Consider the following 21,615-nt stretch of genomic DNA (forward strand, 5'->3'; position numbering starts at 1 on the left):
TTTGGATAGTTGTGAGCTTGTTCTCATTTGTTTTGTTTTTAATTTATTGATTTCTCATTAATAGTTAATAATTTATTGATTTCTCATTAGTAGTCCTTCAGTATTTTTTTTTCAATTTCCCTGTATTAAAGGAAATCCCTGCTTTTTTTTTTTCTTTTAAAGATTTGTTTATTTATTTATTTATATACGTGGGTACAGTCAGAACGCAGGAGGTGAGAGAATTCACCAGAGCCAGAGGGGAGAGCAGAGCAGAGCAGGCAGACTGACGAAATACACTGCTGAGGGGAGCAGCGGGTGGCAGGAGAGGTCTGCCCGCCATGTGGGATCCTCACCCGGCTGCCAGGGATTGAACCGGCGCCGCAGAGGCTGTGGGCAGCTTTGCAGCCCAGCGCTCAACCGCTGCACCACTGGGGAGGCCCCCCTGCTTTCTTTTGAGAGTTGACTTCTAGCTTGATATGGTTGAAGATGATGTATGATTTCAATCTTTATGAATTTGTTGATATTTGTTTTGTGTCCCAGAATGTAGTCCATTCTGGAGAATGCCCCATGTGAACAAGAGGAAATTGTCTTTTGGGGAACTAATTGCCTGTAAATGTCTGTCTTTTTCACTGTTTAAAGGAATTGTATACCTGTTTATTTTCTGTCCAGTTGATCTTTTTGTGAGAAGGAGGTGCTGAATTCTTGTATCACAAATATGTTAATCCCAGTGTTTGTTTTCAGACTTGATAGTAGTTGCCTAATATACTGTGGTGCTTCTTAATTTGGTGAATGAACATGAAGAGTGTTATATCTTCTTTAGTTTTATCCCCTGTATCATTATCTCACTCCCTGTCTCTTGTTACCTACTTTCAACTGGAAATCTATTTTACCTGACTGGTGTCCTCAACTGTCTGGGCCAGCAGCTGACAGGGTCTCCCAAGAGGTTGTGAGGCCTCTACATGCTCTGGCACCTACCCTGGCATGTGTCTGGAGTCTGCTAATCTCAACTCTTTTTTAATTAAACCAATTTAAGTCACGCATTACTGAAATAAATTCTGCTTGGACATATTTGTTCTGGTTTTTTATTTATTTTTTATTTATTTGCTTATACATACAAGCGCTGGGTACAGTCAGAAGCGCGGGAGGGTGAGAGAATTCACCAGAGCCAGAGCAGGGAGCAGAGCAGGCAGAAGGACCAAAGTACACTGCTGAGGGGAGCAGCGGGCGGCAGGAGAGGTCTGCGCGTCATGTGGGACCCTCACCTGGTGGCTGGGGTGCAGCTGGGGATTGAACCGGCAATTCAGAGGCTGCGGGCAGCTTCGCAACCCAGCGCTCAAGCGCTGCGCCACCAGGGAGGCCCTTTGTTCTGTTTTTTTATAATAATGCTAGGTTAACTTTGCTAAGATTTTGTGTGAATGTTTATGATAAATAGAGAGTTTACAACTCTCTTCATAGAGAGTTGTAAAGTGCTCTTTATTCCTTTCTTTTGTGAGAGATTTTCATTAATACTTGATTGTATTTAATAGTGATGCTATTTCTGCCTGGAGTAATGTGTGTGGATAGGATTTTTGGTTTAAATTAAAATTTCATTTGTATACATAGGGATAGTTAGATTTTCACTTTCTTCTTGAGTACATTTTTGTATTTTTATCTTTCAAATAATTTGTGTAAATTGTTGAATGCACTGGGTTAAAGTTTTATATATATATATGTATCTTTTTATATTTGCATATTATGTTGCAATAATCCCATTTTCTTTTCTGACAATGATTTATGTTTTTATATTCTGCTTAGTTTAAGAAAGTATATTGATTTTTCCCAAATAATCAAGTTTGCTTTCATTTGTTTTATCTATTTTTAAACATTGTATTTAATTAATTATATTTCTCTAATCTTTATTAATCATTTATATTTTTCTACATTTTTTTTCTTAGCTCCTTAAGTGGAAACTTTCATCATTGGGACTAAATATTTTGTTTGATATAATCTTTTATTTTTTTTATTTATTTTTTTTAATTAATAAATTTTATTTTTATATTCCCCATACAATTGCAATCCCCCCATTCTGACCCCAACCCTCCCCTCCCGCCCCCACCCCAAAAAGTGTCTCTGGTTCATAGTTTTTGTTGATTTTGATTTTCACTTTCTTATAGTTATTCATTTTCCTGGTCCCTTATTTAAGTTTTCTAGATCCCTGCTATGAGTGAGACCATCCGGTATTTTTCTTTTTCTTTTTGGCTTATTTCACTGAGCATGATCCCTTCCAGCGTCATCCATGTTGCTGCAAATTGCATGTGTTTATCTTTTTTGAATGCTGAGTAATATTCCATGGTATATATGTACCACATCTTCTTGATCCAGTCCTCTATTTTTGGGCATTTGGGCTGTTTCCAAAGCTTAGCTATTGTAAACAGTGCTGCTATAAACATAGGGGTGCAGGTGTTCTTTGGAATTGATGTTTCTGTGTTCTTTGGGTAAATACCTAGGAGTGGAATTGCTGGATCCTGTGGAAGCTCTATGTTTAGTAGGTCCAGAAATCTCCACACAGCTCTCCATAGTGGTTGGACCAGTTTGCACTCCCACCAACAGTGCAGAAGAGTTCCTTTTTCTCCACAACCTCGCCAACATTTGTTGTTGCTAGTTTTTTTAATATGTGCCATTCTCACTGGTGTAAGATGGTATCTCATGGTAGTTTTGATTTGCATTTCCCTGATTACAAGTGATGTTGAACTTTTTTTCATATGCCTGTTGGCCATTCGCATTTCCTCTTCAGAGAAGTTTCTTTTTAGTTCCTCTGTCCATTTTTTGACTGGATTATTTTCTTTGTTGTTGTTGAGTCTCATCAGCTCTTTGCAGATTTTTGTGATCAGTCCTTTATCATTAGTGTTGGGTGCAAAAATTTTCTCCCAGTTGGTGGGGTTTCTCTTTGTTTTTGTTATTGTCTCTTTTGCTGTGCAGAAGCTCTTTAATTTGATGTAGTCCCAGCTGTTTATCTTTGCCTTCACTATCACTGCTTTGGGTGATGTGTCTGTAAAGATGTCTTTGATATGCAAATCACGTAGTGTTTCGCCTATATTTCCTTCTATGTATTTTATGGTTTCAGGTCTTATGTCTAGTTCTTTAATCCCTTTTGAGTTGATTTTTGTATATGGTGTGAGGTAGTGGTCAAGCTTCATTCTTTTGCATGTAGCGACCCAGTTTTCCCAGCACCATTTATTGAACAAACTTTCTTTGCTCCAATGCATAGTCTTTGCTCCTTTGTCAAAGATTAGTTGACCATAAATCTGTGGGTTTATTTCTGGATTTTCTATTCGATTCCATTGGTCTGTATGTCTGTTCTTGTTCCAATACCATGCAGTTTTGATGATTATGGCTTTGTAGTAGAGTTTGAAGTCTGGGAGTGTGATGCCTCCATTCCCTTCTTTTTTTTTCAGGAGAGCTTTGGCTATTCGGGGTTTTTTGTGATTCCATATGAATTTCATCAATAATTGTTCTATTTCTTTGAAGAATGCCATTGAAATTTTGATTGGAATAGCATTGAATCTGTATATTGCTTTTGGTAGGATGGCCATTTTAATAATGTTTATTCTCCCAATCCATGAGCAGGGGATGTCTTTCCATTTCTTTGTGTCTTCTTCTATTTCTTTTAACAGTGTTTTATAGTTTTCTTTGTATAGGTCCTTTACCTCTTTTGTTAGATTTATTCCCAAATATTTGATTTTTTTTGTTTCAATAATAAAAGGGATGGTTTTTTTGATTTCTTCTTCTTCAGATTTATTGTTTGTGTATAGGAAGGCTACTGACTTTTGCGTGTTGATTTTGTATCCTGCCACTTTACTGAACTGATTGATGAGTTGAATTAGTTTTTCTGTGGACTTTTTGGGGTTCTCTATGTATATTATCATATCATCTGCAAATAGTGATAGTTTGACTTCTTCTTTTCCTATTTGGATTCCTTGGATGTCTTTCTCTTGTCTTATTGCTCTGGCTAGGACTTCCAGTATTATATTGAAAAGCAGTGGTGAAAGTGGACATCCTTGTCTTGTTCCAGATCTTAATGGAATTGCTTTCAGCTTTTCACCATTGAGAATGATACTGGCTGTTGGCTTGTCATATACGGCCTTTATGATGTTGAGGTACGTTCCTTGTATCCCAAGAATTTCAAGGGCTTTTATCATGAATGGGTGTTGCACTTTGTCGAAAGCTTTCTCAGCATCTATTGATATTATCATATGGTTTTTATATTTCTTTTTGTTGATGTGTTGGATAACGTTGATTGATTTTCGGATGTTAAACCATCCTTGTGTCCCTGGAATGAATCCTACTTGGTTGTGGTGAATTACCTTATGGATACACTGTTGGATTCTGATAGCTAAAATTTTATTGAGGATTTTTGCATCAGTGTTCATTAGGGAGATTGGCCTATAGTTTTCTTTTTTTGTGTTGTCCTCGTTCGGTTTTGGTATTAGTGTAATGTTGGCTTCATAGAACGTGTTAGGTATTATACCTTCCTTCTCAATTTTTTGGAAGAGTTTGTGAAGGATAGGTACCAATTCGTCTCTGAATGTTTGGTAGAATTCATTTGTAAATCCATCAGGTCCTGGGCTTTTGTTTTTGGGGAGGTTTTTGATTACCATTTCAATTTCTCTAATTGTAATTGGTCTGTTTAGGTGTTCTATTTCTTCTTTATCTAGCTTTGGGTGATTGTAGAGTTGTAGGAATTTGTCCATCTCCTCTAGATTGTTAAACTTGTTTCCATATAACTGTTCATAGTAGTTATTAATAATTCTTTTGATTTCTGCTGTGTCCGTTGTGATTTCTCCTCTTTCATTTATTATCCTATTTATTTGTGCTTTCTCCCTTTTTGCCCTTGTGAGCCTGGCAAGGGGTTTATCTATTTTATTTATTTTTTCGAAGAACCAGCTCTTGGTTTCATTGATCTTTTGGATTGTTTTTTTAGTTTCGATTTCATTTATTTCTGCTTTAGTTTTTATTATTTCTTTTCTTCTACTGGTTTTGGGGCTTTTTTGTTGTTCTTTTTCTAGATCTTTGAGTTTCGAGATTAGGTTGTTTCTTTGAGTTCTTTCTTGTTTCTTGATGTGAGCTTCTATTGCTATATATTTTCCTCTTATTACTGCTTTTGCTGCATCCCATACATTTAGGAAATTGGTGTCCTCCTTGTCATTCAATTCAAAGAATTTTTTAATTTCTTCTTTTATCTCCTCATTAGTCCAGTGGACTTCCAGTAGTGTGGGTTTCAATCTCCACGAGGTAGGAGAATACCTTGCCTTCTCTTTATGGTTTATTTCTAGTTTGATGCCTTCATGGTCAGAAAAGATGGTTGGTATGATTTCAATCTTGGTGTATCTGTTGATGTTTGTCTTGTGCCCCAGTATATGATCGATCCTAGAGATTGATCCGTGTGCGCTTGAGAAAAATGTATACTCAGATTTTTTTGGGTTTAGTGTTCTATATATGTCTGTTAAGCCTAAGCACTCTAGATCCTTATTTAGAGCTTTAGTGTCTTTACTTATTTTTTTGTTGTTGATCTATCCATTGTTGATAGTGGTGTGTTGAAGTCTCCCACTACGTATGTGTTTTCTCTGATGTCTGTTTTCAGAGATGCCAATAGTTGTCTGATATATTTTGGTGCTCCTTCGTTTGGTGAATATATGTTAATGAGTGTTATTTCTTCTTGAAGTATTATCCCCTTGATCATAATGTAATGACCACTGGGGTCTCTTTTTATCTTTTTAAGTTTGAAATCTGTTTTATCTGATATGAGTATAGCTGTTCCTGCCTTCTTTTATGGTCCATTTGCTTGTAGAATTGTTTTCCATCCTTTAACTTTGAGTCTATTTTTATCTTTTGCAGCTAAATGTGTTTCCTGGAGACAGCAAAAGGTTGGGTTTTGTTTCTTAATCCAGCCTGCAACTCTGTGTCTTTTTATTGGAGAGTTTAGTCCATTTACATTTAGAGTTAGTATTGATATGTTAGCATCTGTATTTGCCATTGTGTTTGTCTTTCCTTTGATTTTATTTATTTATTCTTTTAATAACTTTCTTTGGCCTTCTTTTGTTGTTATTCGTCCCTCTGAGGTTCTGGCTTTAGGACTCCTTGTAGTATTTTTTGGAGTGGGGGTTTAGTTGTAATGAAATTCCGGAGTTTCTGTTTGTCTGGGAAGGTCCATATTCTTTCTTCAAAGAGGAAGGAGAGCTTTGCGGGATAGAGTATTCTTGGTTGGCATCTGTTTTCTTGGAGTCTGTTGACTATGTCCCTCCACTCTCTCCTTGCCCGTAGTGTTTCTTCAGAGAAGTCTGATGTCAGTCTGATTGGTTTCCCTTTGAATGTTATCTGTTTCTTCCCTCTTGTTAGTTTCATTATTTTTTCTTTGTCTTGGATTCTTGGGAGCTTTACTATTATGTGTCTTGCTGTATTTTTCCTTTCGTCATGGAAGTTTGGTGTTCTTCTTGCTTCTTGTATATCAATTTTCAGATCCTTCTTAGCGTTTGGGAAGTTCTCTTCAATTATATCCATGAATATTTTCTCTGTTCCTACATCTCTCTCCTCTCCTTCTGGGATTCCTATAACTCTTATATTTCCTTTCCTCATGGAGTCAGATAGTTCCCGAAGTCTTTCTTCGGTCTTTTTCCTTCGTACTTCTCCTTCCTTTTCTGTTTTAGTTCTTTTTATTTCTGTGTCTTCAAGAGTACTTATTCGTTCTTCCATTTCATCTATTCTGCTTTCACTGCTTTTCCCAGAGTTCTTTAGCGTCTCCATTAATTCTTTGATCTCCTGCATTTCTTTTACTTCCCTCTTTAGGGACTCAATTTCATTCTTCTGGTCATTAATTATTTTCCCCTTATCATTGTTTTCCTTTATGACTTCTGTCAGTTTTTTAATCACAGCAATTTTAAATTCTCTATCTGGAAGGCTCAGAAGTTCTTCCAAGTTACTGTCGTTGCAATCTGGTAGATGGTTTTCTTTTTGTGGTGTGCTATTTTGCTGAGGAGTTGCTGGGTTGCATGTTGTTTTTCTACTCCCTACTGCCTGTTTTCTAATTTGCCGTATTCCTTGTGACACTGTATTGCTGGTACTGGCCGGCATCTTGGGCGACCTTCCCAGCTCACCACTGGCTCCTCTGGGGAACTTCTGCTGGGTTCACAAGTCTCCAGCAAAGACAGGTCCCTGCTCTGTCTCCTCGGTGAGCCTTCTGCTGGGTTCACACAGTCTCCAGCAAGAAGGGTCCCTGCTGCAAAATGCCAGAGCCGGGGACGCGCTCCCCTGCACGCCCGGTCTGCCCCAGCGGTGGGTGCTGCTCCCCTCTGTGCTGGAACTGCAGGCTAGAAGGTGCCCGGTGTGGGCAAGCCTCCCAGCTTAACCTCTGTCTCCTCGGTGAGCCTTCTGCTGGGTTCACACAGTCTCCAGCAAGAAGGGTCCCTGCTGCAAAATGCCGGTGCCGGCGACGCGCTCCCCTGCACGCCTGGTCTGCCCCAGCGGTGGGTGCTGCTCCCCTCTGGGCTGGAACTGCAGGCTAGAAGGCGCCCAGCATGGGCAAGCCTCCCAGCTTACCTCTGTCTCCTTGGTGAGCCTTCTGCTGGTGCACACAGTCTCCAGCAAGAAAGGTCCCTGCTGCAAAATGGCGATGCGGGAACAAGCTCCCCTGCACGCCCGGTCTGCCCCAGCGGTGGGTGCTGCTCCCCTCTGGGCTGGAACTGCAGGCTAGAAGGTGCCCGGTGTGGGCAAGCCTCCCAGCTTAACCTCTGTCTCCTCGGTGAGCCTTCTGCTGGGTTCACACAGTCTCCAGCAAGAAGGGTCCCTGCTGCAAAATCTTGATATAATCTTTTAAACATAGTCTTCCTCTGGATATTACTTTAAGTGCAAATTTGATCATTTATGTTTGATGTTTTATTCAATTCAAAATTTTTCTAAATTTTCTAAATTTTTACTCCATCTCTAGGTTATTGTGTCAGTGTGTGTCTAATCAGAAAATAAACACCTCAAAATAATCTAAAAACGAGGTTTACTATAAAGAATTATAAAGTTGTGATAAGAAATATCTGTGATGATATAAGAACAAGGTTCTCTAGGACTGAGGCAGCATAGTCCACATAGGACAGGATTAGAGTTCAAACCTGTTCCACGAAAGTAAAATTATAGCCAATTTTATGGTGAAGTTAAGAGTTGCCCAAATCAGAGCTGAACTATAATTTCCAGACAAAGAAGTAAGCCTCAAATGTGCAGGCAAACTCTGGTTTGTAGATAGGTACATAGATGAGTTGGGGTTCCACTGTGGGTGTGAGATCTAATATGCAATGTTCCCGTAGCAGGATTAGAGAAAACAATGTCTGTAACACAGATAAGCCACAGTTGGTAGGCAGACATGCAGAGGGATGTGGAGAAGCTCAAAATCTGTGCGCCTGAATCCTGGGATACATGACCTCCCTGCATGGAGAGATGTAGGAAACAAACCTTGAAGGTACAGTTAAGCCATAGCTGCTGAGCACACTTGGGGACAGAGACCTACAACATATGATTACTATATCAGGAATGCCAGCAAACAGAGCCACTGTGCTATGCCATGGCTTGGAGGATGCAGAGGTACAATATAAGGTGATGGGCTGCTAGGCAGAGCACCACTGGGTTTCCACAGATACCTAAACTGCTAAGCAGATAGGCAGCAGGAGCAAATTAAAAGGAAAATACATATAAAGAAACAAAAGACACACCAGCTAGAATTAGTAAAAGAACCCCCCTTCTTCCTGTAGTGTCTCTCCACTGCAGTGCCTCAGTAAATGTACGGTGCATGGCTGGCTGTGTGTGATTTTATTTGCATTTATCCTTATTGGAATTTGACTAGCTTTTTTAATCTGCAAATTTATTATTTCTAACAAATCTCTGTGTTTACCACTGTTTTGATATAGCTATGATTTTATTGATAAAGTTTGGCTCAGTTTTCAGATACACACTGCTTAAAATAAATTCAAAATTTGATCACCATCTAATGACTTTAACTTATTTATACCTTCATAATTGACATCTTCCCCATTAAAAAAAAAAGTTAGAAATTTTCTTTTCTTTTTTACAAAACTAAACTTCAAAAAAGATTTCTACTGAGATAACATTGGTTAACATCTTTGTTTATAGTTTGGGAGTATAAGATCCCTCCCTTCTGGCGATTTATCATAATGAACCCACCATCAAATTACCCATCATCCACCATGATAGTCCATTGTGCTCCCTCCCCTAGTTATGCTCACCCCTCACCTCTCCTTTTCTCCTTTCAATGCTTCAGATCTATAGTTAGCTTTCAAGAACTAGTTTCTGAGTTTGGCTTTATGTGAACTTTTCTCTGTTTTTTCTATCTTGCACATAAAAGTAACACCATCCAGTATTTGTCTTTCTCTTTGGGCCTTATACCACTTAGCATAATCCCTTCCAACCTTATCCATCTTGTCAAAAATTGCATGATTTTATCTTTTTTGATTGCTGACCTCAATAGACCAATCACAAGCAAGGAAATTGACATAGTAATCAAAACTCTCCCACAAAAAAACAAAAGCCTAGGACCAGATAGCTTTACAAGAGAGTTCTATCAAACCTTCAAAGATGAACTAATACCTATCCTTCTCAAACTTTTCAAAAAATTGAGAAAGAGTAAGTACTCCGAACCACATTTTATGAGGCCAATGTTACTCTAATATCAAACTAAACAAAGACAACACTGAAAAAATAAACAAAAAAACTTTAAATGTGTTTTTCCACCAGACCTGGGAATCTTCCTCATTATTTATTCAAATGTGTTTGCTCTTTCTAGTCTCTTCTTTTTTGTGACTCTAGTTACAGGTATTTTAGATGGTTTGATATTTTCCAGCTTTTCTCTTAATCACTGCAATTTTTGCAGTTTTAAAAATATTCAGTGATATAATACCTATTTATCTGTTTTCAGGTTCACTGACTTTTACATTACTATGATCAGCCATTAAACATATTTTATTCAAGATTTGTTTTCAGTCCCAAAATTTTTATCTGGCTATTATGTATGTTTTGATCTATCTATTGTGTTTTTATCCCTAGTTATGTTTACATCAAGCATAAATATAAATACAATTTTATCTGTTGATTTAAATATTTATCACCCAATTCTATCATCCTAGTTATCCTTGATTTCTTTTTATTCCTAAGTATGGCTCTTATTTTAATACTTACATGTGATAATTTATATTTTTCTCATGAATATTGAGAACAATGCATGTAGGGATTGTGGGTATTATTAGTTTCCTATTTGGCTAAACTCAAAATTTTGTCACCTTTGTAAAAGTAGCAGCTGAAATTTCTGTCCAGTAATTTTAGTCTTATCTTGGATCTTTGAAATAATACCTTAACATACATATTTCAAGAATTAATCAGAGTTTTATACAGAATTTATACATTCAAATTGGGTCTGCCCCTTTTTGACTCTCATTCTCTAAGATTTTCTCTCTTATTTTCACCAGGACAGTTTCATCAATTTCTCTTCACTGAGTCTTAACCAGTAGGACTCCAGGTATCTGTCTGAGTTTTTACTACCCAATAAAGCACTGATTGGAGCCAGTCCTCAAATAAATCTCAGAAATTCAAGTATCTTGACAAGTGTCATTTCCTTTACCCCAATGTAGACTCACATCTAAGTTGTTGCCTTCAGAATCATGTTTAAATGTAAAATTCCGCAGTTCTTCCCATTATTTTAGCAGTTATATTTTATCTGCATCACTCTATTCTGTCCTGTTGCAATTTCTCCCATCATTTATACCCTGAGTTTTATGCAACTAAACAGTTCTACATTCTTAGTGCAAACAATCATTATATAAATTGTGTCCATTTTGTTTTCATCATTTACTATCAAAGATCACCCTGTCATCTTGGTCATCTGTATTTTGTTCCTAAGTGAGTATCCAGGATAAGCTCAAATTACTGTAAACTTGTTCTGATTCATTACGTTTGTGTATAATCTTTATATGTCAATGGCCATGTGTAGTAGATATATGTTCATTGGATCTCACTTTCTTTCACTGAGTATTTAATATATTAACCTATTTTCTTCCAGTATATGTTGTAGATTACTGACCTAAAGGTCTGTGTCCAGTCTGATTTTGTTCCCATCTTAATTAATGTGACTAAGTTACCTGGGCCAATACTGGTTTTAACCGTGTGTGTGTGTGTGTGTGTGTGTGTGTGTGTGTGTGTCTGTGAGAGAGAGAGAGAAAGAGTGAGAGAGAGAATTATTTTTATCTTTCAAAAGATAGTATAAAATAATTTATAAAAATAAATTGCATGGCCAGGGTTCATGTTTTTCATTAAATTTCCAATGATTTTTTTTTTATTTTATTTGAATTTTTATAATTCCTAGAACATGCCTCAGTGTTGATAAATTTAGATTGATTTTCTTCAGCTCTCGATTGGTAGAATAACTTTTTTCTTTTATTTTAAGAAATTTTAAGAAATTTTCTTGACTAACCTCTTTTAATATTTATTCAGTGTCATTACATTCATTACTGTTTTTCTTCTTTGGATACTCTAATTATATATATGCTGGACCTACAGTTCCTATCTTCTATAATATTGTCAAAAACTATGTAGTATTTCTTGGCTTTGTGCTCAATCTTGTTTGATTTTCACTTCTAAATTGATTTTTTATTCATAATTGTTTTCTGAGTTTTGCCAACTGTTCATGTTGACATATCCTCTTCATGCCCTCCTGTTACCTAATTTCTGTAGTTGGTAAGCAGCAGTATCAGGTATCAACTAAAAGGTTTCAGATACAGATCCTGGGAAATTTTCACTTCTATATCTATACCTAAATGTAAGTCCTATGTTAGACACAGAAAATTTTATTCACATATGCAGAAAGTTAAGTTAAAACGTAGCATATGACTAATGCTATGTTCATGCAAATCAGATGTATCACATTTGCTTTCTATGCATTTTTCAATCTTTTATAGCTAAAAATTGAGGCTCCTCCTGGTGAAACAATTGGATATATATATCAATGCTTTCACCCATTTTGGCCAATGTTTAAAATAAAAAATGAGAAAAAGGAGGATGTAATGAAAATCAAAGGGCCATGTGTAATTTCTAGCTGTCTCAAGGATCTAAATTTTAATGTAAGTCATTATATTTTAAAAATATCATGTTCAAATGAATGTTTCACTATTTCCTAATAGATATAAAACTAATAATTTTGACTAAAGGAAAAATAAAAACATATTATCATGATGTTCCAATAACATTTTTAGTTGAATTTCTAATGCTTTACTTACTTGAGTCTTACAACTTCATAGCATCTTTCAAAGATTGTATATGAGATCATATGTATATAATATATTATAATATATCTATTATATAAAATCTATTTTATATTATTATATACATTATATATGTGATATATATAAGAGAGAGGAAAATAATTGACATAAAGCATTATATTGTTTCAGGTGTATAAAATAGTGTTTAAATATTTGTACATATTGCAAAATTATCAGCACAAAAAAATTTGTTAACATTAGTCAACATACATAGTTGCAGATTGTTTTCTTGGGTTAAGAACTTTTTAGATCTACTTTGATTTTATTTTATTTTGTTTTTTAAAGATTTATTTATTTTTTTTAATTTATTTTTTTATTTATACAAGCATTGAGTACAGTCAGAAGCGCGGGAGGGTGAGAGAATTCACCAGAGCCAGAGCAGGGAACAGAACAGGCAGACTAACAAAGTACACTGCTGAGGGGAGCAGCAGGTGCAGCAGGAGAGGTCTGCACACCATGTGGGACCCTCACCAGTGGCCTGGGATCAAACTGGTGCTTCAGAGGCTGCGGGCAGCTTCGCAGCCCAGCACTCAACCACTGTGCGACCAGAGAGGTCCTACTTCAATTTTAAAAGAAAGGAATTAAATAAAGGGGAAGTGTGGTGATAAAGAAGTTGAATATTGATGAAGCCTATCTCTTAATTGGTATAGACCTAAGACACATGTAGGGAACTAGATTCAAGCAGAAATAGAGGTGGGCCATTTATCATAGCAAGGAAGGAACAGGGTGTGTCAATATGGATATAGTAACTCTTCAGGACTGGAGTCTGGAAGCTTAGTCTAGGAGCTTCTATTTTTTTCTACAAAATAATGATGCTTTACTAAGGATGAGGGGGTAATAGCATTATTCAGACTTATGAAAAAACTAGAAAAGTTTTGTCATAGTTACTTAAAATTCTTTCATTTTTCTCTTTACCCAGATTCCTTAACATTATTTACAAAGCTAGGTGTGATCTAACTTTTCATACCTCTCTTTTCTCACTCATTTTCTGCCACTAGCCACCTCAGTCACTGTGTTCAAAATACACCCCCTCCTAAATCAGGGCCTTTTCACATGTTGTTGACTCAGTCTGAAATGTTCTTACAGTCACTATTCCTGTTGTCACTAATTCCTACTGGATCTCCAAGTCTCAGCTTCAATGGTGGTTACCTTGAAGAGGATATCTCTGAAATCATCCCACCCAATACTTTTTGTCTGCCCTTTATTTCTTTTGTATACACCATCATGTAACTCTACTTTTTCCCTTATGACACTCATTACAAGGCAAGTAATAAGATTTATCCCAGACATATTGTTTTATATTTACATGAGTATCTCACATTGAAATATGAATATTACTTTATATGATGTTTCATTGAGTCAAGGTAAGTAAAGCAGAAAAGGAAATTAGGAAAAGTTAAAGGGACTCAGAAAATAAAGATGTCATCTGAAAGTTAACTATGGAAAAGAACATAAAAGTACTCATATATCATATGTGATATATATTATTATAACATATATTACATATAACGTTAGATATAGCTATAGCCACATATTATGTAGCTATTTTAAAACTCTTTAATGTATATGCCCACATATACCTTAATTACTATCTGTATATATTGCATATGTAATCACTGTGTACAAAATTTTAAAATCTCATCTTAGGTAGAAATTCTACATTTTTTTCTGGTCACTTTTTTATTTCAGGGTACAATCAGTCTTACTATAACTCATATGATTCAATTACTAAAATTAACTTTAAAGTGCCTTTTCTTTTTTACTTCAGAGATTTGTATCTATAATTTTATATATATATTTTTTTCCTTTTAGGTGCTGACAATGGATGAAGAAAGAATTATTGGAAACATTTCAAATGCAGATAAATTTGGGATCCAGTTTCCATTTGATCTTGATGTTAAAATAAAAGCATTAATGCTTGGAGCAAGTTTCCTCATTGTGAGTCTAGTTTTATTATATTTAGTTAAAAATGCATTTTCTTAAGTTATCACCTTTGTTAATAATTCTCCTCAAATATTTTTTTGGACTTTTTTGGTCTTATCCTCTTAACCCAAATTAGATCATGGATTCAATATTCACCTTGTAAGGGAAGCAAAAGCTAGAATTCCCTGGAAACATGATCACTGAAGTTGAAAATCTTTCCCTTGATAAAAAGCAAGACTAAGTTACTGAAAATAGGAATAAAATGACTTTCAATATGGCTTATTTCCCACAATTAAATTTATTATAATAACCATCATTCTGTACATTTAATTTTAAATGCAATGTACTATTAATTTGGAAACTATAGATATGCAGAATTTTTTAGAAGTCAAATGTTACTCATTTTTGTAGTTGAAGTATTAAGGGCAAAATTAACATACGCAACTGTCTTTGTTCCCCAAATATAAAATGACAGAAAAGGCAAGGCTGAGTCCTGTCTGGTCTTTTAAGTGGTATTAAATCTTTAGAAGTAAAAATAAACAAGTTAAATAGCAAATTGGAGATAGCTAAAAATAATAGTGAACTGAGAGATGTAGAAAGGAAATATACTTTCTTTGGTTGAGAACACTATATATGATTGGTTATAACACTATATATGGTTTATAACACTATATGTGATTGGTTTATAACACCATATATGGTTTATATATTGTGTTTATAATACTATATATGATTGGATTATAACACTATATATGATTGGTTTATAACACTATATATGATTCAGAGGTAAATGATCACACCTCCTTAAAAGCATGTTACCACATCACACCCACCGCCAAGACATCCATAATTATCTGCCATAAGCTGTTGGGCCCCCTCTATACACTGCTCTCCACTCTCCACCTCCTCCTTTAGTTGTTTCAGTTCTACAGTCAGACTTCTAGGGTTTGTTATTGGTTTGCTTTATTTTGTTTTATTTGTTTCTCTATATTCCACACATAAGTGAAACCATCTAGTCTTTGTCTTTCTCCCTCTGACTTACTTCACTTAGTATTATTCCTCCAGTTTATCCATGTTGTCATAAAAGGAAAAATTCATATTTTTTAACTATAGATCAATAGCATTTCATTGTGTATATATACCAGATCTTCCTAATCCACTCATTTACCCTTGGGGACTTAGGATGTTCTTATAACTTGGCTATTATAAGTAGTACTGCAATGGACATAGGAGTTAATATATCCTTTTATTTATTTATTTTCAAAGCTTTATTTATTTATGCATGTGAGAACTGAGGTACAGGCCAGAGATTTGGGGGGATGAGAGGATTCACCAGAGACAGAGTGGGTAGCAGAACAGGGAGACTGACTGAAATACAATGCTGAGGGAAGCAGCAGGCAAGACAGGAGAGGTCTGCAACACCATGTATGTTGCTCCCCGGCCAACCAGGGATTGAACTTGTGCTGCAGAGGCTGCAGAGTGCTTCATAGTGCAGTGCTTAACCCCTTGCACTGCCAGGGAGGTCTCCACATATCCTTTTGAATTAGTGATTTTTGCATTCATTAGGTATATACCTAAGAGTGGAATTGCTGTACCATATTGTTCATAAGGCAATGTAGAGAGAGAGATGGAAATCCATAGTTCCAGATAGCATACAATAGAGAATAAATAAATGCTGAAAAATTTCTGGAACCAGAAAACATAAATTCAGTGATAAAGAAAGGACAATATATCTCAAGTATTATAATAAACAGCATCTATATAAAGCATAGTGAAGCAGCAGAACATCAAAGAAAATAAGTAACAATAAAGAAAAGGCTGATTACCCACAAGCAATTAGAATGACACCTGACTTCTCAATAGAAATGATGGAAGCCAGAAGACAATAGAATAATAAATTCAAAGTACTTATTTTATTAAAAAAAATCTTAATTCTGAAATTCTGCTCTCTTCAAGACTGTATGTCAAAAATGAGAGTGAATTAAATTTGCATATTAAAAACCCCAGAACTTTGCAATATGCAGATTATTTCTAAAGGATATATTTTCAGGAAGAAAGAATATGATCTCGGAGAAATCATCTAAGGCTCAATAATATTCATGAGTAAATAAAATGCTAAACATATTTGTGAATATAAATATCTTTGAAAAATGCAATATAAATGTCTGATGTGTGATGTTAAAAATAAACAAAACTAAAATATTGGCTAATGAAAATATGAAAGTGATTAAAATTTAAATGTTCTAAATTATTTGTATTGCTTAGAAGAAAAATGTGCATATAAAAATTTCATAACCACTGAAAAAATTTTTAAAAACTACATGAATTTCAAGCTAACAGAAAAAAAAGTGGGATTTAAACACATGCAAGCAAATGAAAAGAAAAAAAATCCATTGGGAAAAAATGAATTAGAATGGAACAAAAAAAGCATAGAGAAAATAGCACAAATTCAGAATTAAAATGTTAGAAATTATCTACCTATTCAACTTAATTAAGAAGTCATGTCAATTAAATATATTCTTTACAGTTTTTCTTTCTTGCAATAACTACAGTAAATGTAAATGGGCACAACTTCAAAGTAAAAGAAAGAAATTGTTAAGGATGAAAGTCAAAGATGGCATCACAGGTGTCCCTTGCTTTGCTAATGGGAGAATATTATCAAATTTAACCCACACCAACACTACACCTAGAAAATCCTGTGACTTGAGATGAAACTGGGACACCTCCTAGACATTAGAGATCAGCATGAACATCACCAGAGGAGACACTGAGGAGATTCACACTTAATTAAGCAAGAGATTGAGGAAGAGAAATCCCTGGAGTTTTTGGTGTGGGGCAGAAGGCTTAATTACAAACCACAACTTTGCTATATAGCTGATAATCTGGGGAAGGGAGAGTTGAACAGTATGGAGGAGCACACTAGTGGAGAAATATTTGTGGAGGAGCTGAGTGCTCCTGATGGGCCAGGTATCAGTGAAAGAAGCAAGGGCCATGTGCTGGGCTGCACTATGTTTCCCCTACCCATCAGGACTAGTACTGATCTTATGAAGCACATTAACCATAAAATAAGCATGGTGTCTGTTACATGTGGAATATAGAAAAACAAAAGAAAGGATTAGACACCACCAAATCAAAAACAAACCCTAGAAGTCTGATTGCAAGTCTGAGACCACCTTTGGATGAGGAGGGCGGGAGAAGAGCAGGGAGGGAGAAGAGCAAACGTAGAAGGGAGCACAGCAGACATGGTAGAGCTCTATGGTGGCTTGGTGGTGGATGCTTTTGATAACAAACATCTGAAGTGGTAGCATCCTATATTTATGACTCACAATATTTTAACCAATATTACCTTAAGGAACAAAAAATAAAAGATTAAAGACATTTTGAAAATGGATTTCTAAAGTTCCTATAGGCTCTTGATAGGAAACACACTGAAAATAAAGACCAAAAATTTGAAAGACAGGAAATATGAATAAAAGTATTCTGGAAAAATACTAACCACCAGCAAGCTAGTAAAGTTAAATTAATATCAAGGTAGAAAATCAGACTTTAAGACAAAATTTTATTGGGGACAGAGATAGATAAAATTACATGAAAATAAAAGCTCTATTCAAAAGAAGGTATAATAATTCTAAGTTGTAAACACTTATTATCCACCTCAAAAGAAAAAGAAAATGTTAGCTAGAAAATAATAAGTTAACATGTAAGCAGGAAATTTACACATACTTTCAATTTTTACTTCACAAATAACTTTACCTTATCAAAGTTATTAGACATTTGAACAGTATTAATAAGCTTGATTTAATGGGTGTGTGTATGTACCAAAAAAGTAGACAATGTACATTATTCTCAAACGCACTTTCACAAAATTTACTCAAATAGTGGGAGTAGAAGCAAGTCTCAACAAGTTTCAAGGAATTGTTACTATTAGGACCATGATGTCTGAGCAACTAACACTAGAAGTTGGTAAAGATTAATATTTCTAAATAGTTTGTACATAAGAAAACTTGCAAGACACTTCAGGATAAAAATGTAATGCATAATGAAAATTTTGAAATACCTCAAATCATGTAATAATAAAATACTGCATATTAAAACTCTTGGGATGAAACTAAATGTATTTAAGAAAAATGTCTGACCATAAATATTTAATGACAAAAAGATGAAAAAGGGGGGCCTCCCTGGAGGCTCAAGGGTAAGTCTCAGCACCATCAAGCTATCTGAAGGCACTGCAACATGATTTTGATTCTCTGCCAGGGAGTTGACCCACATGGTGCAAGCAGACCTCTCTTATCTCACCCTCAACAGTGTATTTCAGTCAGTCCTCCTGTTCTGCTCCCCACTCTGTCTCTGGTGAATCCTCTTACCCTCCACACGTCTGGCCTGCACCCCAGCTCTTTTATGCATAAATAAATAAAAAGAAGAAGCAATGCAAAAAAGGTAATGAGTTAACTGACCACCCATAAAAAGTTAGTTAAAAATCAGAACCCAAAGTAAGAAGATGCTGAATTATTGATCAAATATAAAGAGCTCTCACACCTGATCATGTAGATGGAAAAGAACTCTCAAAGCAAGTAAATCACAAAGTAACACTGCTAAATTAGAATATCTTAAACTTCTACCCTTAAAACAGATACATTATTAAATATTCAAAAGCAAGCAATAAAGAAAACATATGTTACTTTGACTAATTATAATATGTTAATAAAAATTTTATTTTAATGAGAAAACAAAGTTCTCTAGGAAAACTCTTAAAGAGGGAATACAAATAAGCAGTAATAACATGAAAATACTTTTAAAATCATAAAGCAAAAAAGAGAAAAAAGCAGCAAATATTCCTTTTTGTTTATCATAGAATAAGTCTTCACTTTCTAATGACAAACTCTCAATGCTGATGAGTGTATCATGAATCAAGCAGCAGTGATCTACAGGAAAACTATTGGGAAACAATTGGATATATTTATCAAAAGTGTTATTGTTCATATTCTTTTAATATGCATTACTTACTCAAATAAGTTAAGAGCTGTGTAGACAAATATGTATATTCTAGTATACTACAATATATGTTTTAGTTAGCAAGTTTTAATAAACAGGAAAAAATAAAACAGCCTAAAATTTAAATTATAAGTTTTATTTAACATTCAATTTACTTTACAAATATATATTCATTGAACATCTCCTACATTATGAGGTATCTCTAAAATACAATGTAGAATAGTATGGAATACTGCTCAGCAATCAATAAAGAAAAACATGCCATTCACAGCAACTTGTATGGAGCTGAAAGTGATTATTCTCAAGGAAATAAGTCAGTAGGAAAGTATTGGATGATTTCCCTTGGGGGGAATATAGGGAAGCCACACAAGGAATCAGGACAATAAAAAAAGACAACTATAAATTGGACACATTCATCAGGGTAGGGGGAGGGAGCAGGATCAAAATGGGAGGGCAGAGCATAAGGGACTATGGTGATGGTGCATGGGTGTCTTGGTGGTGGGAATTTTATGAGGACAACACCAGAGAGGAGAAATCAAATATTGTACAAAAATGAACAACAATATAAAAATGTATAAACAAAAATGAAAAAAAAATATGATGTGAAAAACTCAAATGTTTCAGAGAACTTTAATGATATGAATACATCATATTCTTATATATCATACAAATGGATATATAGTGAATAAAAGCAGGAAAAAAGCATATTACTAATTGTGTGTGTGTGGAAAAAATTTGAACCAAATTATTAATAGTACATCTGGGGGAAACTGAAAATACAACTTTTTCCTTTTGTATGAATGAAAAAAGTAGAAGGAGAAATGAAATGAGGTGGAATTACTTGCTGTTCTTTAAGGATCTTTATATTCAAATGTATTATTTTGATGTGCATAAGAGTAGTCAGTCATTCTTATGCCTTTAGAACTTGGTTCCTGATAGGTCTGGTCTTGAGAGTTATCTTAATATTTTATCATCATATTATTATAATATAGGACTCAAAACTCATTCTTATGTCTAAGGCCAAGACCGATTCTTACTATTAAACCAATTTAATATATTTTTTTTTTCATTCCAGGACTACATGTATTTTGAACTATGGCCTTGAGAATCAGCCTAAAAGAGTATGTCACAGATTATATTGGCATTCTGTTTTGCCAATCCTCAGCAAAAATTCAACAGCTTTCACTGAGAATATCTAAATAAATTTTTATTTCACAAAAATTATTTGCAGTAGGGCAAAGGGAGTGCTTTGTTGGGTAGCTTGCATAAATTTGATAGTGTGGTGGCACTTGACTTTGTTGTTTAGTTGAGTGAAACATGCACACACATACACACATTGGGGTGTGAGCTGTATTCCCAGAATCAAACAGTTTTGTAGACAAATGTTCTATCAATAGCTTGATAAAAGTGTCTAGAAAAATATTTGTGTGTATACTTTACTAAAATTATTCTGTATAATAAAACAAAATTTAGGAACTTAAAGTGATCATTTTACTTAGCTCAGAATTCTTCTGTGTAGTTCTCCAGATGAAGCAATTAACTCATTCATGCATGCAGTCAGTTAACAGATTGGCTGGGACTATATCTACCCAGATGTCACATTCATATTTCTGACTTTTATTTGTGATTTAGGGGGCAACAGACCACATATCATCCATCATCTAGGAGTTTTTTCCAAGCTTTTTTAAAAATTTATTTATTTGTGCATACAAGAACTGGGGTGTAAACCAGAGATATGGGGGGTGAGAGGATTCACCAGAGAGAATGGGGAACAGAACAGGCAGATCTACTGAAATACCCTGCTAAGGGGAGCAGCGGGGAAGGTTGGAGAGGTCTGCTGTACCATGTGGTTTGCTCCCTGTCTGGCCAGGGATCCAACTTGGGCTGCAATGGCTGGTGATAGCTTGATAGCACTGTCTTTAACCCCTGCACTACCAGGGAGGCCCTGCTCAAGTTTTTATGCATGATAACTCTGTAACAAATCAGAAAGCACAAGTTCAAATGTTCATGCTCACTTCAAGCCTCTGCTTCTATTATATTATACCAATGTCCCAGTGGCCAAAGCAAGTCAATATTCAGGTCCATATTTGAAGAGTAAAGAAAAAATAGTCTAAATTCTTTATTATGGGAGTTGGTGACAAAATACTGTGTTCTATTTTTTTTTTTATTTTATGTCCATCATCCTCCTGTCAAAATCAATTCATACTCCCCATGTAAAATATGTCCATCTCTCTCAGGACTCCCAGAAGTCTCTTCCAGTTATGGGTCTAACACAAGTCAAGTCCATGTCAAAGAGTTTGCATCTTTTTTAATGCAAGCGAAGATATCTGGAAGCAGTTTTGAACTTCATTCAGAGAGTGCAAAACTGAAAAGACAC

At 35.2% G+C, this 21,615-nt stretch overlaps 1 protein-coding gene across 7 annotated transcripts in view; it reads left to right on the forward strand.

The window, feature by feature from the left end:
• The window catches only part of LOC119256919 (phospholipid scramblase 1-like), a 44,630-nt gene extending 24,228 nt beyond the window's left edge, over nt 1–20,402 (forward strand). For all 7 annotated transcript variants that reach the window (XM_054700746.1, XM_054700751.1, XM_037524660.2 and 4 more), the window contains exons 5-7: nt 11,961–12,122; nt 14,136–14,261; nt 20,314–20,402. In XM_054700746.1, the coding sequence (XP_054556721.1) occupies nt 11,961–12,122; nt 14,136–14,261; nt 20,314–20,343 (318 nt within the window). In that variant the 3' untranslated portion in view covers nt 20,344–20,402. The remainder of the gene's footprint in view (nt 1–11,960; nt 12,123–14,135; nt 14,262–20,313) is intronic.
• Nucleotides 20,403–21,615: the final 1,213 nt, after the last annotated feature.

Source organism: Talpa occidentalis, unplaced genomic scaffold, assembly GCF_014898055.3.
Source record: "Talpa occidentalis isolate TD23 unplaced genomic scaffold, MPIMG_talOcc4v2.1 talOcc4.4, whole genome shotgun sequence".
Taxonomy (NCBI): domain Eukaryota; kingdom Metazoa; phylum Chordata; class Mammalia; order Eulipotyphla; family Talpidae; genus Talpa; species Talpa occidentalis.